The following is a 16,775-nucleotide window of genomic DNA, read 5'->3' as shown; positions in this document are numbered from 1 at the left end:
GGCCAGAAGTGGTTCCAGTCAAGTCAACTTCTTCAAGTTCGACTATCGAAATTCTACGCGATTTGTTCGCCAGATTTGGAATTCCAGAACAGATAGTCAGTGACAATGGTACACAGTTTGTTTCTGAGGAATTCCAGACATTTGTCAAGTCCAATGGCATCCGCCATATAACTTCAGCACCGTACCATCCAGCGACGAATGGTCTTGCGGAAAGGACAGTACAAACCTTCAAACAGGCTTTGCGTTCCATGCGTCAAAGCCCCAAGCCAGTGAGGGAGAAGTTGGCGAAGTTTCTCATAGCTTACAGGAACACTCCACACTCCACCACCGGTGAGAGCCCAGCACAGTTACTCCTGGGAAGACCATTGCGTACTCTCCTAGATTTGGTGAAACCTAACTTAAACCGTAAGATGGTTAACCAACAACACCAGCAGAGCATTAAGGCAGCGATTGACAAGGGTAAACAGTATCGCCAGTTAGAGATTGGTGACTCAGTTATGTCACGGGATTATCGAGGGGATCTGAAGTGGCGTCCAGGGCTGATTGTTAACAAAACAGGTCCGCTGATGTATGAGGTACAGGTGGCACCGGGACTGATCTGGCGCCGACATATTGATCAGTTGAGACCAACGGCAGTTGGACACACAGTTGAAAGCACTGACGCCGACTGTAGTGTTGAAGTCAGCCAACCTGAAGTGGCCAACACACCACTGACCCCAATTACATCAAGTACTCCAACCACTGAGGGCGGCACAGCTCCAGGAGGTTCCAAAAAAGATCAACCAAAGATGGTTCCTGTTTCCACACCTACGGTACCTGACCCTCCTGATGCTAAACCAGCTACAGTTAGTCCGATGGTCAAAATGCGACAACACCCTCAGAGAGTTCGCAGGGCACCACAGAGGCTTGATCTCTGAACTTTGTTTTATTCTGTTCGTTTCCTTGTTTAAAGGTCGTTCTTACCTTTCGAACTGTGGTTACCGGACACTGTTGGTTTATTTTATGTTTTCCTTGAAATTGTATTTTAGGGCTTGTTTTGAAAACTAGGGACAGATCGTTTAATGTGTGGAGGAATGTTATGGTTTTCCAGTGTGTTGTATGTTGTGTGTTACCATATATGGTTTGCTCATGCGCACGCATGAGGCTTCATTAAACAGTCTTTTACTTACCGAACCGCCATGTTGTTTGGGGTGTGTAGTTCTTAAGTAATACATGACAGTGACGTTTTCTCGCGTTTCCGTTGCTGCGTATACAACGGAACCGGACCACTTTTACGTAAACATAACGGAAACATGGAGTTGCATTTTTCCGCCACGTTTCCGTTTACGGATTCTTGCAATTTCGTCCTGTGCTTAGTATAGAGAAAAACTTCTGCCCACGGCTAAAGGCGTTAAATTAATAAATTGATATATCTGGGCGGCATATCAAACAGCAACACTAAACTTCTCCTTTCTCACAGCTTTTTCCCCTTTAACATCTTTGTTCATTCCATTTTTTTTTAAAGTAAAAACTCGTTTTGGAGGCATAAAGGTCCCTAAAGCAACGTTTCAAGATTTTATGGCGATCTTGTGAAAAACATGTAGTTCCAGCTAGTTTAGAGGGTTTTGGCAGCTATTTACACAAAAAGTGGGTAAAATCAGCCCAATTTGTCGTGTTTCTGACGGTTTTTACGCGTTTTTTCCCCAAATTTTACTGAGAACACTGCGTTTTAGCTGGAATAAGTGTTTTCACATGGATTGTATCCCTATTTTGTTAAAGACATCGTGCTTTTGAATGTAAAATAGGCTGATTTTTGCAAAAAAAAAAAAAAAAGTGTTTTTCGGGTCGAATTGAGCGCTTTTGTCAACTTTTGCGTAAAATTTGGCAAAAACTCGTGCGTTCTGCCGGATTTTGGTGTTTTTAGATAGATTTCATTGCAATTTTACGAAATACATGTAGTTTCAGCTAGTTTGCAGCGTTTTGGGCTTGAGACCGGCAAGAGTGATGTTAGACACTCTTAGCAGAGATAATTGTGCTAGCAGATATTAAAATTTCACCTGTAAAGACAATAAATTAATTGAACACAAGAAAAAGGACACTTGATAAAAAAATTAGAATAATGGCGGGGAGAAAAGAGGGCTGCACGAAAGATTATGTACTTGTGTTCTTGAAGCTGAAAATTAACAAGGTTCTTAACAATTTTTGAAAATCACACAAATCCCAAGCTATATCCAGGGTTTTCTCTTAATAAAATTAACTCTTAAAACAAATTGGGATTTTACCTTGGTCCTTTTTTTTTACTTTTTATGTACATTATTTATGTATAAATAATGCTCCCCTGACCCTCCCCCAAATTTCCAGAACAAATGGAAACTCTTAAGAATGATCAAGCTTTACCTTATTATTTAAAATTTTTACATCTTGAATTATCAAGTTATCACAGAGGATTTCTTGGTACTTTAACCTGTTTAACACCCTAAAAGAAGTGCACATATATACTACACACAATCAGCCCAGTCAAAATGTGCCACAGCTGACAATTTGGCTGCCTGCCACAATATAGCTGCTGCTAACTTCACACTTTTCACACTTCCATTCAAGACAAGGTTCAGCCTCTGCTGCCTATTACTATCACCAGCTTGCCTTCCACTCAAAAACATTTTGACTGAGCTCATCCATACATACATACATAAGTGGGAGATTAGGTTACATGAGCGAACCTGCACTATTGAAAGAGATCAATGAATTACAATTCAAAGAAACATTGATAAATAAAATAAATCAATAGAAATGACAAAAATCAAACTAACAGCAGACAGTACTCTTTCAGCCTTCTGGACCTGAGCAGTGCAGTGATCTTCAACTAAGTGCTTAATTTGGACATAAAACTAGAACTTGGTATAGCTAAATATTATTATTTTTCTTTTAATATTCCCACTCCAGCTGATGTGTATTATTTGAATTACAAGTCTTATTAGCATGCAAAATCACCTATGGACAAGGCACACACTTTGGACATAAAACCAGAACTTGGTATAGCTAAATATTATTATTTTTCTTTTAATATTCCCACTCCAGCTGATGTGTATTATTTGAATTACAAGTCTTATTAGCATGCAAAATCACCTACAGACAAGGCACACACTTTGCACCAAAATAGCTTTGCATCAAGTACATTATCTAGTACATCATTACCATCTTCAGGTATTTCTAATTTACTTGTGAAAATCACACAAATCATAAGCTATATACAGCATACAATCAACAGAAAATTATAAGAAAAAAATGCAGTAAATTTTAATAAGAATATTACTAAGTAGTTAAATAACAAATAGCCCAGTAAAATTGTGCCCGTTGCTGGGAATTTGGTTCTCAATAAAATTAGCTAAAATAGCCAATCTTGAGTTTTACTGCTCACTCAAAATGGGTTGGCAGCTTACAATTTGGCCGCCTACAATGAAGTACCTTCCGCTAACTTCACATTTTTCAGACTGCTTTTCAGGAAGAGGTTTGGCCAGCTTTTCTACTACTCAAAAACATTTTGACTGGGCTGTGCAAGTCTTACTAGCATATAAAAAGCACCTTCAGGTAGATTACAGCAAAGCAGACTTTGTACCAAATGCTCTGCATTAAGTACATCATTACCCTCTTCAAGTATTTCTAGTTTACTTGTGAAAATCCCACAAATCACAAGGTATATTACATTATACATTCCAGTTGACAAAGCAATCAAGGGTAATTTTTTCATAATGGATGCAATGATCTTCAGTATCAAGATTATTTGGTACCTAAATAGTAAAATGTTCGAGAGAAGAAATAATCATAAACATTTTTTCTTTCTCATCAGCATCGACTTCCAAAAGTAATGGATAATGACCACCTAAAACAAAGAAGAAATAAATCAAATTTGTGATTTCACAGGGCTTCAATACGAAACAACTATACATATCTTTTATTTCCTACCACTTACAAGTGGCAGGAATGGCTGAAATGGCCTTCACGTGAACACAACAGAATCCTATGCGTGTGTAACCATGTAGAACTATTTATTCGGTATCGAAATTACATCCCAAATGTCATGATATTTGACTGAAACTCAGCTTACCCATCTTTCGTTTAGACTTCGAAACTTGCTGCTTTTTACCACCGTTTCAATGTTTTCTTGTTGTTCAAAAGGTGATAGGGCCATTGCAGACCGTGATTTTTTTTTTTACTTGAGAACCAGATCACAACACCCAAGCCTTTTCACGCTAAATATTAAAATACTGAGATTTCCTTCGCCGCCGTAAGCTGCCATTTTATCTTTCCCTGAATACTAGTTCCCAAGCTTCGAGCCCGAAGGTCTCAGACATGCACTGAAATTATAATATTCGTTATTTCAGGGCCAATTTAGAAATAACGGTAATCGTTATTTTGGTGTCGAGATCATGCTGATCACAACTGAACGCACATTTACCCCTTTCCTCCGCCATCTTGAATGTTGTAAGACAGTGGAACCGAGTCCTTCTCTTTATTTAACACGTGTAAAGAGCATTGGTAAAGAGTGCCACGAAATTACTATATCCATAAATTTGGTGCCAATTTAGAAATAACGATAATCGTAATTTCGGTCTCGAGATCATGTTGGGTGGAGTGATCTTATGGCACGTGTACGTGCAAACCTCTGCAAACCCAAAAATAGAACCGGAAGTAGCACGTGCCCCACAATCAGCGACGCGAGTCGGTCATTCAAGATTTTAACCCAGAAAACAATAAGTTTCTATAGTTTCTCCCACGCAAAAAAGTGGAAATTTCTAAAATCGCAGTGGGGGTTCCAATTTCCACTCTTTTCCCGAATATTAAAGCAGATCCGCTTAGAGCCGCTCAAAGTGTTCCAGGCGTGTAGTCGAACAGATCTTTTCCCAGACGGAGAAATGTCCCTCAGAAAACTTTTATCGTGTTTGGTGTGCGGTGCTATAAGTGGGATTATTGGAGTATTGGTTTTCAACTATTTTGTCTCGCGTGAAGGCATCAGAAACCCTGGACCTGAGCAGATTGAAGGAAACAATGACGAGCAGAAGATAGCTGAGGAAAATGACGAGAGACAGAACAGGAGACCTCAAGAACACGAAGAGAACCTTCCATAAAAAGGGTCAGTGCACCAGTTTGCAGATTTAGTAAATTTTAGTTTTTAATTTCACACTTACCGATGTAGCAACATTTAGCTCGTCTAGAGCCCTTTTGTGTCTGAACAACTGTGGACCATCATCATTCGATGCCTTTTTTAGTTTGATTTTTTAGTATTCCATGCCAGAAGCGAAAGGTTTGTTCCATGTTTGAAGCATAACTTGATATGAAGGCGAATCTAGGCTTTTTTCGGAAATATATCCCCTGACTAGCTCAGCTTCATCGCCCCATCATCGCCTCCGAGTCACACAGTACCGCTTACGAGTAAGTTTCTCTCGTGCCCCACACAAAGTATACTTAGTAATTAGCAAAGACAATAAAAAAAAATTCTAGTTAACTCTTAAATTTTTCCTTGTTTTTTTTAGAAATGCGATGGGCAATCAAGGGAGATTTTGCCATTTTAGATACCAGTTCACCGCATTTTAGCCAATCGTAATCTAAAGCTCAACCGACACGCTGCAAAATGGAAAACCTTTTGTGAAATAGAGAATATGAAGTTTTATAAAGTTCACATTTCTGTAAATAAGCCGCGTGTTTCAATTTTTTCTTAAAAAAACATTTTCTTGCAAAGTGTAGTTTAAACGGCTGTGAAAATATGAAAGTCATATATTTGAACTGCGGATAAAGACGTGAATATGAAAGCGATCTTCGCAGTAATGAACACTACTTAATCAGTAGTGAAAAGAAGGCCTGCAAAAAATTCAGGCCTGTGCGGGATTCACTACTGCTTAAGTAGTGTTCATTACTACGAAAATCGCTTTCATATTCACAAAATATAGTTTAAATACCTAAATGCATAGTTCGACACGGAAAAAATATTGAGCCGAGAAAAAAAACTACAGAAACACGTCTATTTACCACAATTGTCCGCAAAAAAAACAAAAACAAAAAAACAAAAAAAAACAAAAAAAAAAAACAATTGTCCGCCAAGGATGTAGGCGTTGTAAGAAGCTGCGTAACTAGGTTAATGCTTATCTTCCATACTTTATTCACATAATTTATCTTTCAAGGAATTAATAACAGATGAAGATCCAGCAACTCGTTAAAAAAAAAACAACAACAAAAAAAAACCCCAATTGTCCGCCAAGGATGTAGGCGTTGTAAGAAGCTGCATAACTAGGTTAATGCTTATCTTCCATACTTTATTCACATAATTTATCTTTCAAGAAATTAATAACAGATAAAGATCCAGCAATTTGTTGCATTACTTCAAATACAAGTTGAAGTTGTTTGAAAAGTGTTCATCAACAGAGCAGATTAAAAGTTAATTAATATCATTTTTCTTAAAAATTGCATCAATATATTATAAAGAAATTTTGTGTTCTATAGTATTGTAAAAGTTTTGCAGGAGTTTCTTTTAAATTTAGGAAACAATTGACCAAACAATTTAGTAAATAAGCTGTGAAAGGGAAGTGCAGGTTTCCTTGTACCCCAAGTTTAATCAAGATTCTCATAAGTTTCAGGATAATTGCCCACAATGGATACCACAACTTGCAACATAATTTGGCTTTTAAAATGGGGGGGGGGGATGTTTATACCTGGCAAACTTAACGACAAATATGCAAACACACGTTATAAAAATTCCTTTGCAAAAATCAAGATTTCACTGAAAAGGTTAAGATAGCCAAGTTGAAAAAAAAAACAACAATAACAAAAAATTGATGCTGAAAAAATTAGGGCAAGTACTGATAACAGCTTTGTCATATCTTTTCAGCTTATCCATTCAGACTTTACCTGACATTTTACAAATTATTCTTCTGACTGTGTGACAACATTTGATTATTCAATTACTATTCAGTGAGTGGCAACTAGAGAAAAACTTCCAAAACGATGCTTATTGTTCCCCATGTACTTAAAAGTACAAAGCTTGAGGTCACTAATTATTTATCATGGCAAAAAGCTACCTTACCATTAAATTTTGCTCTAATTTTTATGCTTATAATTAACAGGTAAACTCAATTTAAACTTTTCTATCTAAAAATAAAATATTTTTAGTCTATACTTAGGTCTTTAAATGCTATCTGAAGGAAAAAAAAATTAACATTAGACTGAAATTTGCCAACCAGAATGTTGAAAACCCATTGCAAAATAAAATCCATCACAGGGGTCATCCACCTGCCAGTCAAATGTCACTAGCTTGTCATCCATAGTGATTGACACTCGAAGCTTTTCTTTGGAGACTCTTCTTGCTTCAAATACAACTACAGAGCCACGCTTGAATGGCGGCAATCTTGTTGTCATGGGTACTCCATTGACATATACGATACCTTTAGAATTGATGCTAACAGAACCAGGGCATTGTAGAACCTGTCTAGCATTGCTAAAATCAAATGACCCAGTTGTTAGACCAATACCATCACCATTGCTGGAGTCACCAGTCTCATCGATCTTGAGAACCAATGCTGTGTCAAGTCTGTAACTCATTGTCTTTGATCGCAAAACCTTGGAGCAGTCAGGGAACACTTTAGTTGCGGTTTTCCGTCTGTTACTCAGCTGATAGACAGCAAGTTTATTCTGATTGAGGCAATCTGCAGCAGACCATTCTATTAAAAAAAAATGATTTGAAAAATAGAACAAGGTCATAATTAGGGTCACAACAATCTAATGAAGAATTCCTGCACACAAGAAGAGTAGACATTATTGGTTGTACCTCTCTCTCTCTCTCCTCCTCCTCCTTAATAAATCAAGTTTCTCTGACCATCCTAGGTTACCCCTCCCCCCTTCCCTTCCTCCTTCATTGGTCAAGTTTCTCTGAAAGTTTACTGGATCTCATTTTTCCTTCTGAATAGAAACAGGAACTTTAGCTAAAGAGTCTTATCCATCAATATATGACCCTGCAAGGTTAGTGTACAATTCATCTCTGCACTCATGTCTTCACACTAACCATGTTGGTCTAGAGTTGTTATTCCATTCCTAGGAATACTCCATGATCCCCATTTCCCCTCATTTCCAAACCTTCCACAGACACGGAAAGTGTATGACACATGTGGCTCAAGATCTGTGACTAAATGCGATGATTCTTCACCACAGTATACTGTACTGAACACTGAGTTGCTGTTTCCTTTGTTGTCAGTGCGACAACACTGTAGCATGTATTCTTGAACTCCACTGTAATCTGTGATTGATTCACTGTCTGAAAATGTCTGTTAACGAAAAAAAATTCTCAGGATTACAGACAAAATCAGTTAAATACTTGCTCAGTTAACAACCCTTACAATGATGGACAACTGAAAATAAAGAACAGTGGTATGACACCAAATCATTTCAAATACAATACTCTCGCCTGGTAGATAACATATATTTACTGTACCTCATCATACCACTGCACAAGGATGGCTCCAGGCTGCTCGGACAGATCAGTTACTTGAAGTGTGCCAGTCATGGACATTTCTCCCAGAGAATTGACAGCCTCTAGAACTGACTGGGTGTGACTCTCACTGAACATTACAGAAAGAGTTTGTGATATACATGGTGTGTCAGGATACCTGCGGGTGAAATGAGTAAATAAATTTCCTTCAAATTAATTTCTTATGAAATGGTTAAGGCTTCAAGCTCAATTTTTTTCACAGCAGCCATTTGGCAACTTAAAATAGTAAAGATGTCACCGGAGATAAAATTTTAGTTGTCAGGAGAAAAATTTTGCTGGAAATAATACTAGGAAAATCTGGATACTTCTGGTAAAATGGCAACTATCAATGAAAACTCTGAGAAGTGTACTGAGGTTAAAAAAGCTTAACTCATGCATATGAGGCCTGCCAGTGTGACTGTCACATATGTACATGTAGCACAACTCCAGGAGAGGATTCTCAATCAGTGCAATTAATCCCTACCAACATTTCACCTTGATAGTATCAAAAGGCCTCCATAAATACCCCACTAAGCTTTGAACCATTCTACACACAGGAATGAATTCAGAACTTCTAGCATACAAGTAGCAAGTGACCACCTTATTTAGGCAGCTAGAGTTACCAAAATTTTGTACAAGACTGTGATAACTAAGCTGAGAAACTCTCGATATATCTTGCAATTGACCATGAAGGCTTAAAATATTAGGTGTTTGGTTATGGGAAGTTCAACTTTGAATCATCTTCATCTAATGCAGAACACAGAAGTGTTGGTCAAATTCATTGGAAAACACCATGTGTAGTCTAACCTTATAGATGAAATTTGCAGCTCATTATTCAAGTTCTTTCCTTCACTTAGGAGAGTGGCATCATCCTCATCAAGAGCAGAATTACCTGTGTTAAAAATGAAAGCTTAGCAAATCATATACAACAATGATGATTGAAGAAAATATTCACCACTGGAATATATAGCAAAGTTCTAGATGAGCATTTTACTTGTTCACAGCAGAACCATACAGAATTTAAAAAAGAAAAAACCCAAATAGATGTACAAATAGTTGCTTTCAACAGAGCAAGTAAATTTAACAGGTTTCATTTTTGTTGGATTCTGGGGATGGTCTTGAATCCATCAATCAAACAATTTTACCCCCCTCCTCCCAACCCCCCCCCCCCCAAAAAAAAAATTAATTAAAAAAAGGTAAAAAATTTGCCACCTTTGGTAGAATGAAAAATATCTTCCACTCATCAAAGATGTATTTCTCCTCTATCACTGGAAAAGTTTAATAATTTGAACAGTCAAATAATTTATTTAAAGTTGCAGCTGTCAATGCCCTCCTGCTGAAATGACAAATTCAAAAATAAGTTTTCTGTTTGAACAGCTCATTGAAAAATTATTATTTAAGTAGTCATCTTGGATAACAAAAAATTGACAGTCTGCAAAACAAAACAAACTTTTAAAGGGACATGGTATCTCCCAGCTTAAGCAAAAAAGGGGAAATCTCTGCATGACTTTGTTGCCCTTCACAATTATGAGCAAATTTCCTACCTTTTTCAATACACTGTAAAGTTTTATCTAAATCTCCATTGATTCTGTCTTCCAAAGTGGTCAGAGGGTCAAGATCCTTCCTTTCAATCTCAGCAATAGTACTTAAAATTCCTCTTTGGCGAGCTTCCAACACATGGGCTATTTCCTTCTTGATTTCTTCAAATCTCTCATTAACCACTGTACGTGCTTTGCTAATACTATCATTCACGCCTTCACGGGTGGACTTGATATCTGTCAGCCTTGATCTACATTAAATAAATTTTGAGAAGAAAAAAACATTAAAAATCAGAATGCAAATTTAAAAAGAACTATTTGATCTAAAAATTTTTCAGGCCTGTACATCAGGGCTATAATTAATTCTAGAAGAGGGAGTGCTTAGAGGGTGTCATCTATAGTTAAAGAGACAAAGGTTTATTCAAAAAAGAATAATGGCAGTTACCATCTGAAAAAGAGTACACTGCATACCTGTATACTTAGTATGTTTGTGTATGCTTAGTATGTTTCTTCCATAACTATTGATGATATAAATTAATGAACCCTTTAACTCCCAAGATGTGACTGTTAATTCTCCCTTATAACTGGCACACAATTCCTGTAAATAAGTTATGAGAATTTGATGTTAGATCAAGATAAAAACTTCTTCCTGAAAAGTTTGAGTATGCTCATCACCTGGTGGCTGGATAATGTACAGATTTTATAGGTAGAAGTAGTAAGTTAATCACATCTGGAAGTTAAAGGGTTAAGACGTAATTATGTTTCTCAATGTACCTCAGGTAAGTTGTATATTCATCAAGTTTCTTCAATGATTCCTTGATTGCAAGTCTTGTATTCATTACATCTTCTTCCTCCATTTTATTTCATAGCTGGGTGTCAAACATACTATGTATAACAAAAACACAGAGCACGGTTATTGTACAGAGGGTGGTAAAGGAGCCAATCTTTAAAAGTTCAAATGCCTGGGGGTTACGCAGGGCAAGATGAGGGGGAGGAAGAGGGGAGGGGATGTTGAAGCTTGGAACTGATAGATGCATAAAGTTGTTGTTATTTTTCACTCAAAATCCTACAACATAACTTTCCAAAAATGTAACTTAGAAGATAAAAGGCTGAAGTTAGTTTTAGAGGTCCATCAAAATGCACCACACACATGCCCACATTGCTATACAATTGTTTAATTTTTTAAAAACTAAATGCATTATAAATGCTGTTGTTAACGAACTGTTACAAATTGCAATGACTATGGTCATTTTGGAATAGCACAGTAAAACAAACTCCTCAGAAAGATGGAATTTGCTGCACTATGCAACACCAATACAACTTTCCTCTAGAGCAAAGAAAAGTGATTCAATGAAATGGTCTTATCTTGATGAACTAGTTTCAGAAGACAATCTAGTCTTAGTGTTTATAAAATCAAGAGAATTTATCACGGTGAATAGAGTTACATTATGATAGTTTGCTCCACAAATTTTCCTAGCTGCTGCAGAGTAATTTTTTTTATATCATGTAAAAATTCTCCTTCCTAGATTGACTGTCAATTTTCTTTAAACCTTTGACCCTTAAGAGTGATAAGCATCTAAATTCTTCTTTCAATATCACCCTCAAATCACACATTCAGGTCATGAGAATAAAGGAAATGATCACCAACTAAAGATGGATCCCATTTTTTACATCTCAGTGACTGAGATGAATTTCTCCCAATGGACAGTTTAGGGTTAACCCTGGAAAGACCAAGACATAATATGCAAACAAGTGACTAGAATAAGGAAAGATATCAATTAGGAGATGATTAGTATTTCCAATAGTACATTCTCTACACCAACATCATGAGAATTGTATGGCTGAAAGTAAGGAGAATCACTAATGAGATCTCGGGAGTGAAAGGTTAAAGCAAAGATGTCTTTAGGTGTAGGCCCAAAAATGAGTCATGTCCCTGAATAATATTAAATAAATTATACTTTGACCAGAGGATGATAAACAAGTGATTTCATAACCTTTATACAATGCAGTCAAACCATGAAGGATACGTTTTACCATTTAAGGGAAACTATATCAGCACTCAAGTCAAGTCAATGAATGAAACCAATATTTGGATTCTGTTGCTAAAATTATCACTTAATGGAAACCAAAATAAATATAACTTGAGAATTACTATAGAATCTTGAAGAGAAATTCCTAAGCCAGCTTTAATGTTCGAAATGCCACAAAAATGCTTACGCAAAAAATTGTACTTCCAGTTAAAAATGATTATTTAAAACAATAAAAACTCCACTTTTAGTTCTTTACGAAATTAAATGCGGGTTAAAATACACAATTTTTTAACTTCAACGTATTAGCATTTCTTCTAGCAGGCGCTCGTAGCGTTTTAAAACTTGCCAATAAGTTCGAGTGTTTCGATTTCAAATCACGTACAAATCTAGGCTTTCATACTGCTAAATATAAGTATGAAGATAAATTCGTCTTCACTGCATCAAATTATTCATGACGCACCCAATAAAACGGTATTCACAAACAAAATATCTCATAAGCCAATATTGATCGTTCTACCGAAACGAGATTACATCTCGATCGTGCAAGATGAAAGAATGAATCACGGAAATTGGGATTATACCTACAAAGCTCTCCGAGTTGTATGCGACGCTAAGCCATTGCTTAACCTGACAAACCATGAAAAAATTCGGAAAGTAGACACAAAGTGCACATTTCTATTTCGAAATTATTACTTTTTCGCGAACTGAGTACCTGCTAATCCAGTCAAAGCCATGAATTATGAAACATTTGGAAATGGTTACACGACTTGCGGTTACGGTGGCTTGTGCGTTATTTCAAAGTCAATCTGCAATTTATTGCTTAAAATCTTCGAAGCGAAAGAAGTATTTCCATACCTTGTCCCTAGCTGAAGATTGATTTTCGTACCGCAGACAGTCTGTGGATGACAAATTACTCTGGGAAGGATCGATCCCTGCTGTGTCTTTAGTTCCCTCAAAGCAAAACATTGAGCCTGCTGGGTCAGCGCATCTTGCAGCTAGAGTAAAACATTAGTGCGCATATATTTGTCAGCGGTAGTAGTCTATTATACACGATGGCGGACGAACTTGTCAAAATCGGAATAGGGTAAAATATGGCAGAGAAATTGCGCATCAATGTGGTTTGTTCATCCAGAGACAAGCGATTTCTGGTAAGAGAAACTTTTAACAAGAGCCTAACGTTTTCTATCCCCTCTATGACTTTACTTTGTTGGTTAAGATGACTAAAATACGCTAGCTCTGTTCTGATTACCCTGTTTACAGTGTTTATCAAAAATAAGAAGTTTATTGAAATACTTGTTGTAATCGTTACCTCATGTTTTAAACTGAGGATGAGATCAACATTATTAAACTCCTTTTGTGGCACTTGTTGCCGAATTTTCAAAGAGACAACTAAATTATTATAACTATTATAAATTATATTATTTAACAGGTATTTCAACAACAACAAAATGCAACAGATTTACTTATCCTCTGGTTCATGCATGAATATCTATTTCGATTACTTATGCTGTGAAAACTCTTACTATCCCCTGGGTGCTTACTTTTTTCAGGTTAAATTAAGTCAAAACATGTCTTAACCCTTAAAGCCTTAAGAGAGACTACATGTAGCATCTAATTTCTCCTTACTAACTCAATATCATCCCTGAATCAAATGTTAAGGTCACCAACTAAAGAAGTTCCTCTCTGTGTACAACAAAATCTCCCTGAGGGTACCATAGGAAATGTATAGTGAACAGTAAGGAGAATATCCATACTGATGTTAGGTATAAGGGGTTAAGTTTGCATGTTTTCTAAATCCATTGCTAAACTTTTGCCTGGTTTATCCTATTTTTTTTTTCACAACAGGTCCTGGCTGAGAAGGAATGGACTCTAGCTGCTTTCAGAAGACACACAGAAGATGTTTTTCACAAATTATACCCCAATGAGCCAAAGCTAAAAATCTCTGGCTTACAAAATGAGTTTCATTTTGATATGCCTCTGATTTACAAAGTGGATGAGACACTTGTTGATGCAGGACTTGTGTTTATTCTTGAGGAAGAAGTAAATCTCATTGCATCATTAAGGTTGGAAACTCACATTCCTCGTAAAAATGAACCACACACAACAACCTCTTTCCTCTCAACACATAAAGTACTGAGAAGTTATTGGTAACCCTGCCCTGGACTGCCTTGCATTTCTTTAAAAATCTCATTGGAGAATGATTGTTACATCCAGATAACACCCTCTAACTGTTAAGCCTGCTAGTTCTCATCATCTGTTTGTAAAACAAGGTGTCAAAATCATGACAAGAAGTTAGAAGTATATCAATGTAGGGTAGCTAGGGTATTAATTTTCCATTTCTTTACTTTTATAGCCACACTTCTTCCACTGAAACAAATTCATTGGAATGTAAATTCAAAGTCCTTGGTAACACAAGGAAACATGATGAGACTGCTCAGCAAAAAAGTCCAAAAAAGAGACTGAAAGCTGTCAAGAAAACTTCAAAAAGGAAAAAGATTCATACCAGCACTAGGAATAAATTTGAAGAAAGTTCCCCTAATAACAGGGTTACATCAACGACCAGTCCAATAGCTGTTGAGCTAGGTAAGAGGCTTTGTTGAGGATGGGATGAGGGAAAGAAGAATCAAAAAGAACAATTGTTACTATATCATTTACATGTTGTGCTGGACTTGAGTCCTCCTCTAAGGTCCTTCAGGAGTATTTTAGTTAAAGATTGTTTTCTGCTTTTTTTTTTTTTTTTGTAGCAAGTCTTCTCCCCCAGATAGTGGAAAAAATATCAGAAGATTCAGAAGTGGACATTGAGGTATGTAGTGCATCTTGATTCAAAATGCTTTAAAGAGGTTTTTTCCTTTTGCATTAAAGTACTTGCTTTAGTTTAGGCTTTATATATAAAAAAGTCCACTCATGCTTTGATTGCTGCTTGAATAATTTTGTTGTTGTTGTTTTTTGTGTTAAATATGTACATCTGTGCTGGTATTCTTGACATAACAAGGACATGTGTAGCATAAAAAAATAATTCTTGCTTCACATGTAATTATTGTCATATGTTTTCGACCTTGCTTTTTTTTTCTTAATGTAGAGTGTGGAGGACTCAACAGCTCAGTTACAGGGAAAACCAAACAACACCTTGAGAAAAGAAGCAGCCACTACCAAGAAGAAAAGCCAGCTTCTTCTTCGCAAGGCCAGAAAAATTAAAAGCAAGTCTGCAGTGAAAGATAATGGAACATTACAAAACCCTGAAACTTAAAAAAAAGCCCTCAAGATTGTTAATCAATATTCCTAGTGTTACGGTATAAGTTGTCAGTTAAGTACAATCATGGAATGCCTGGTAAGTTAGGTCTGTTTTTCTCCTTAGGGGAGACTTGAAGGGAAGTATTTTAATCTGTGTGGTCAAATAGACTCTTCCTTATTCCTTAGACCCTCAGAAGTGATTAACATGTAACTTCACCTTATAATATCCATATGTTATTTAGCAAACAGGTATCAAGAATACTCAAACTTATTAGGTGGCTAACACCAAATTCTTGTAAATAATTTACAAGGCAATGTGTTGTAGCTGAAAGGGAGAATTAACAATCAGATTTTGGGAGTTAAAGGATTAACATATCTTTGGTCCCTATAAGGAATCAAACCTCAGACTTTGTGATTCTGTGCTCAGATGCTCCACCACTGAGCGACAGAAAACTCTGCAGTGAGGCCAACCATTACCAGGTCTCACTGGTGGGAAGGGATAGGGTAAAGGTTCGGGAACAGATGATCAGGATAAGTAATGGTAATTGAACTGAGTGGACTGCAATTTGGTTTGAAATCATATTAGTGATTTCAAAATGAAATGAGTGCACAGCACAAGTTTGATTTGAAATCATAAGTATGATTTCAGACCAAAATTGCACAACAGGAAGTTCAATCACCACTTTATTACATCAATTTTGAAATCGCAGACTTCAGTTGCTCAGGTACAGGATTTTTGTAGTCTGTACAAATGTTTTGTTGATCCAGTAATGAGCTGGTTTGTAGAAACTTGATTGGTTTCCTTAAACAAGCAATTGGTTGTTGTACTTTAGTAAAGCTTTCTCATTGGCTCGGAAAAAGAAGCAATTTAAAGTAAAAATGGTGCAATTCGTGAACAAATTGCACCAGTGAGGGCCAATCAGATTACAAGGAACAGCAATGATTCCAAAATAGATGTAATAGACAAATTTATCCACTGGACCATTTAATCTTGATTATTTATAATATCAAGTTCCCATTACTAATGTTTAATAAAATGTATAGAAACTTGAAGGGTGAATTTCTCCCTAGATCTTGGGAATAAAATTGTCAAAAGAGCTGATATTTGGGCTAGGCAGGTATGTCATGAGAAAAATAGGAGAAGAAAAATTGGCGTTGACTGATATATCCATTCAACAAATCAAAGTCCATTTATTAGGAGTGTTACTTTATTAAATCTCTTGGCAACCATTTTCTTCCAAACAAATCCACATTGTTTAAGCCCATGCAAAACAGAAGATCACTATGGACACAAGCTCTTGTTCTTAGCTTGGTACATTGGTAATCTTATAGGCTGGAAAATCATGCAGTCTTTGCAGGACTGTATCTCTGCTTTGATATCATTAAAAATGTGAATAAACAATACTCCCAAGATGCAGTAGACACTTTCCAGCATCTAACTTGGCCTGAAAATCACTTCTCATCTAATGGACCCCTTCCTAGGTA

General features: G+C 36.5%; 2 protein-coding genes and 1 long non-coding RNA gene across 3 annotated transcripts; 1 reads left to right on the top strand and 2 right to left on the bottom strand.

The window, feature by feature from the left end:
• Window positions 1-2,355: 2,355 nt before the first annotated feature.
• On the bottom strand, window positions 2,356-4,429 carry LOC136283206 (uncharacterized). The gene is made up of 2 exons (XR_010718629.1): window positions 4,085-4,429; window positions 2,356-3,859 (listed from the first exon to the last, which is right to left on the bottom strand). It is a non-coding gene; the product is annotated as an uncharacterized lncRNA (long non-coding RNA).
• A 1,721-nt stretch (window positions 4,430-6,150) lies between these two features.
• On the bottom strand, window positions 6,151-13,033 carry LOC131774017 (cytokine receptor-like factor 3). Its single transcript, XM_059090024.2, has 7 exons — window positions 12,915-13,033; window positions 10,804-10,914; window positions 10,036-10,280; window positions 9,299-9,383; window positions 8,456-8,630; window positions 8,030-8,288; window positions 6,151-7,688 (listed from the first exon to the last, which is right to left on the bottom strand). Exons 2-7 carry the CDS (start codon window positions 10,884-10,886, stop codon window positions 7,189-7,191), a joined length of 1,347 nt encoding a protein of 448 aa, XP_058946007.2. The 5' UTR covers window positions 10,887-10,914; window positions 12,915-13,033; the 3' UTR covers window positions 6,151-7,188.
• A 64-nt stretch (window positions 13,034-13,097) lies between these two features.
• On the top strand, window positions 13,098-16,694 carry LOC131774014 (uncharacterized). Its single transcript, XM_059090020.2, has 5 exons — window positions 13,098-13,207; window positions 13,905-14,122; window positions 14,413-14,642; window positions 14,804-14,862; window positions 15,139-16,694. Exons 1-5 carry the CDS (start codon window positions 13,151-13,153, stop codon window positions 15,304-15,306), a joined length of 732 nt encoding a protein of 243 aa, XP_058946003.1. The 5' UTR covers window positions 13,098-13,150; the 3' UTR covers window positions 15,307-16,694.
• The last annotated feature ends 81 nt before the right edge of the window (window positions 16,695-16,775 follow it).

This window comes from Pocillopora verrucosa, chromosome 8, assembly GCF_036669915.1.
Source record: "Pocillopora verrucosa isolate sample1 chromosome 8, ASM3666991v2, whole genome shotgun sequence".
Lineage (NCBI taxonomy): Eukaryota > Metazoa > Cnidaria > Anthozoa > Scleractinia > Pocilloporidae > Pocillopora > Pocillopora verrucosa.
This window is presented reverse-complemented; position numbering and strand designations above follow the sequence as displayed.

Excerpts from the sequence above, each read along its gene's own strand:
- LOC131774017 (XM_059090024.2), bottom strand. The coding sequence starts at position 10,886 with ATGGAGGAAGAAGATGTAATGAATACAAGACTTGCAATCAAGGAATCA. Across the intron at positions 8,289-8,455 it reads TTGTGCAGTGGTATGATGAG|ACATTTTCAGACAGTGAATC; the intron begins GTACAGTAAATA and ends TTTCGTTAACAG. Across the intron at positions 7,689-8,029 it reads AACAACTCTAGACCAACATG|AATGGTCTGCTGCAGATTGC; the intron begins GTTAGTGTGAAG and ends TTTTTTTAATAG.
- LOC131774014 (XM_059090020.2), top strand. The coding sequence starts at position 13,151 with ATGGCAGAGAAATTGCGCATCAATGTGGTTTGTTCATCCAGAGACAAG. Across the intron at positions 13,208-13,904 it reads CCAGAGACAAGCGATTTCTG|GTCCTGGCTGAGAAGGAATG; the intron begins GTAAGAGAAACT and ends TTTTCACAACAG. Across the intron at positions 14,863-15,138 it reads ATTCAGAAGTGGACATTGAG|AGTGTGGAGGACTCAACAGC; the intron begins GTATGTAGTGCA and ends TTCTTAATGTAG.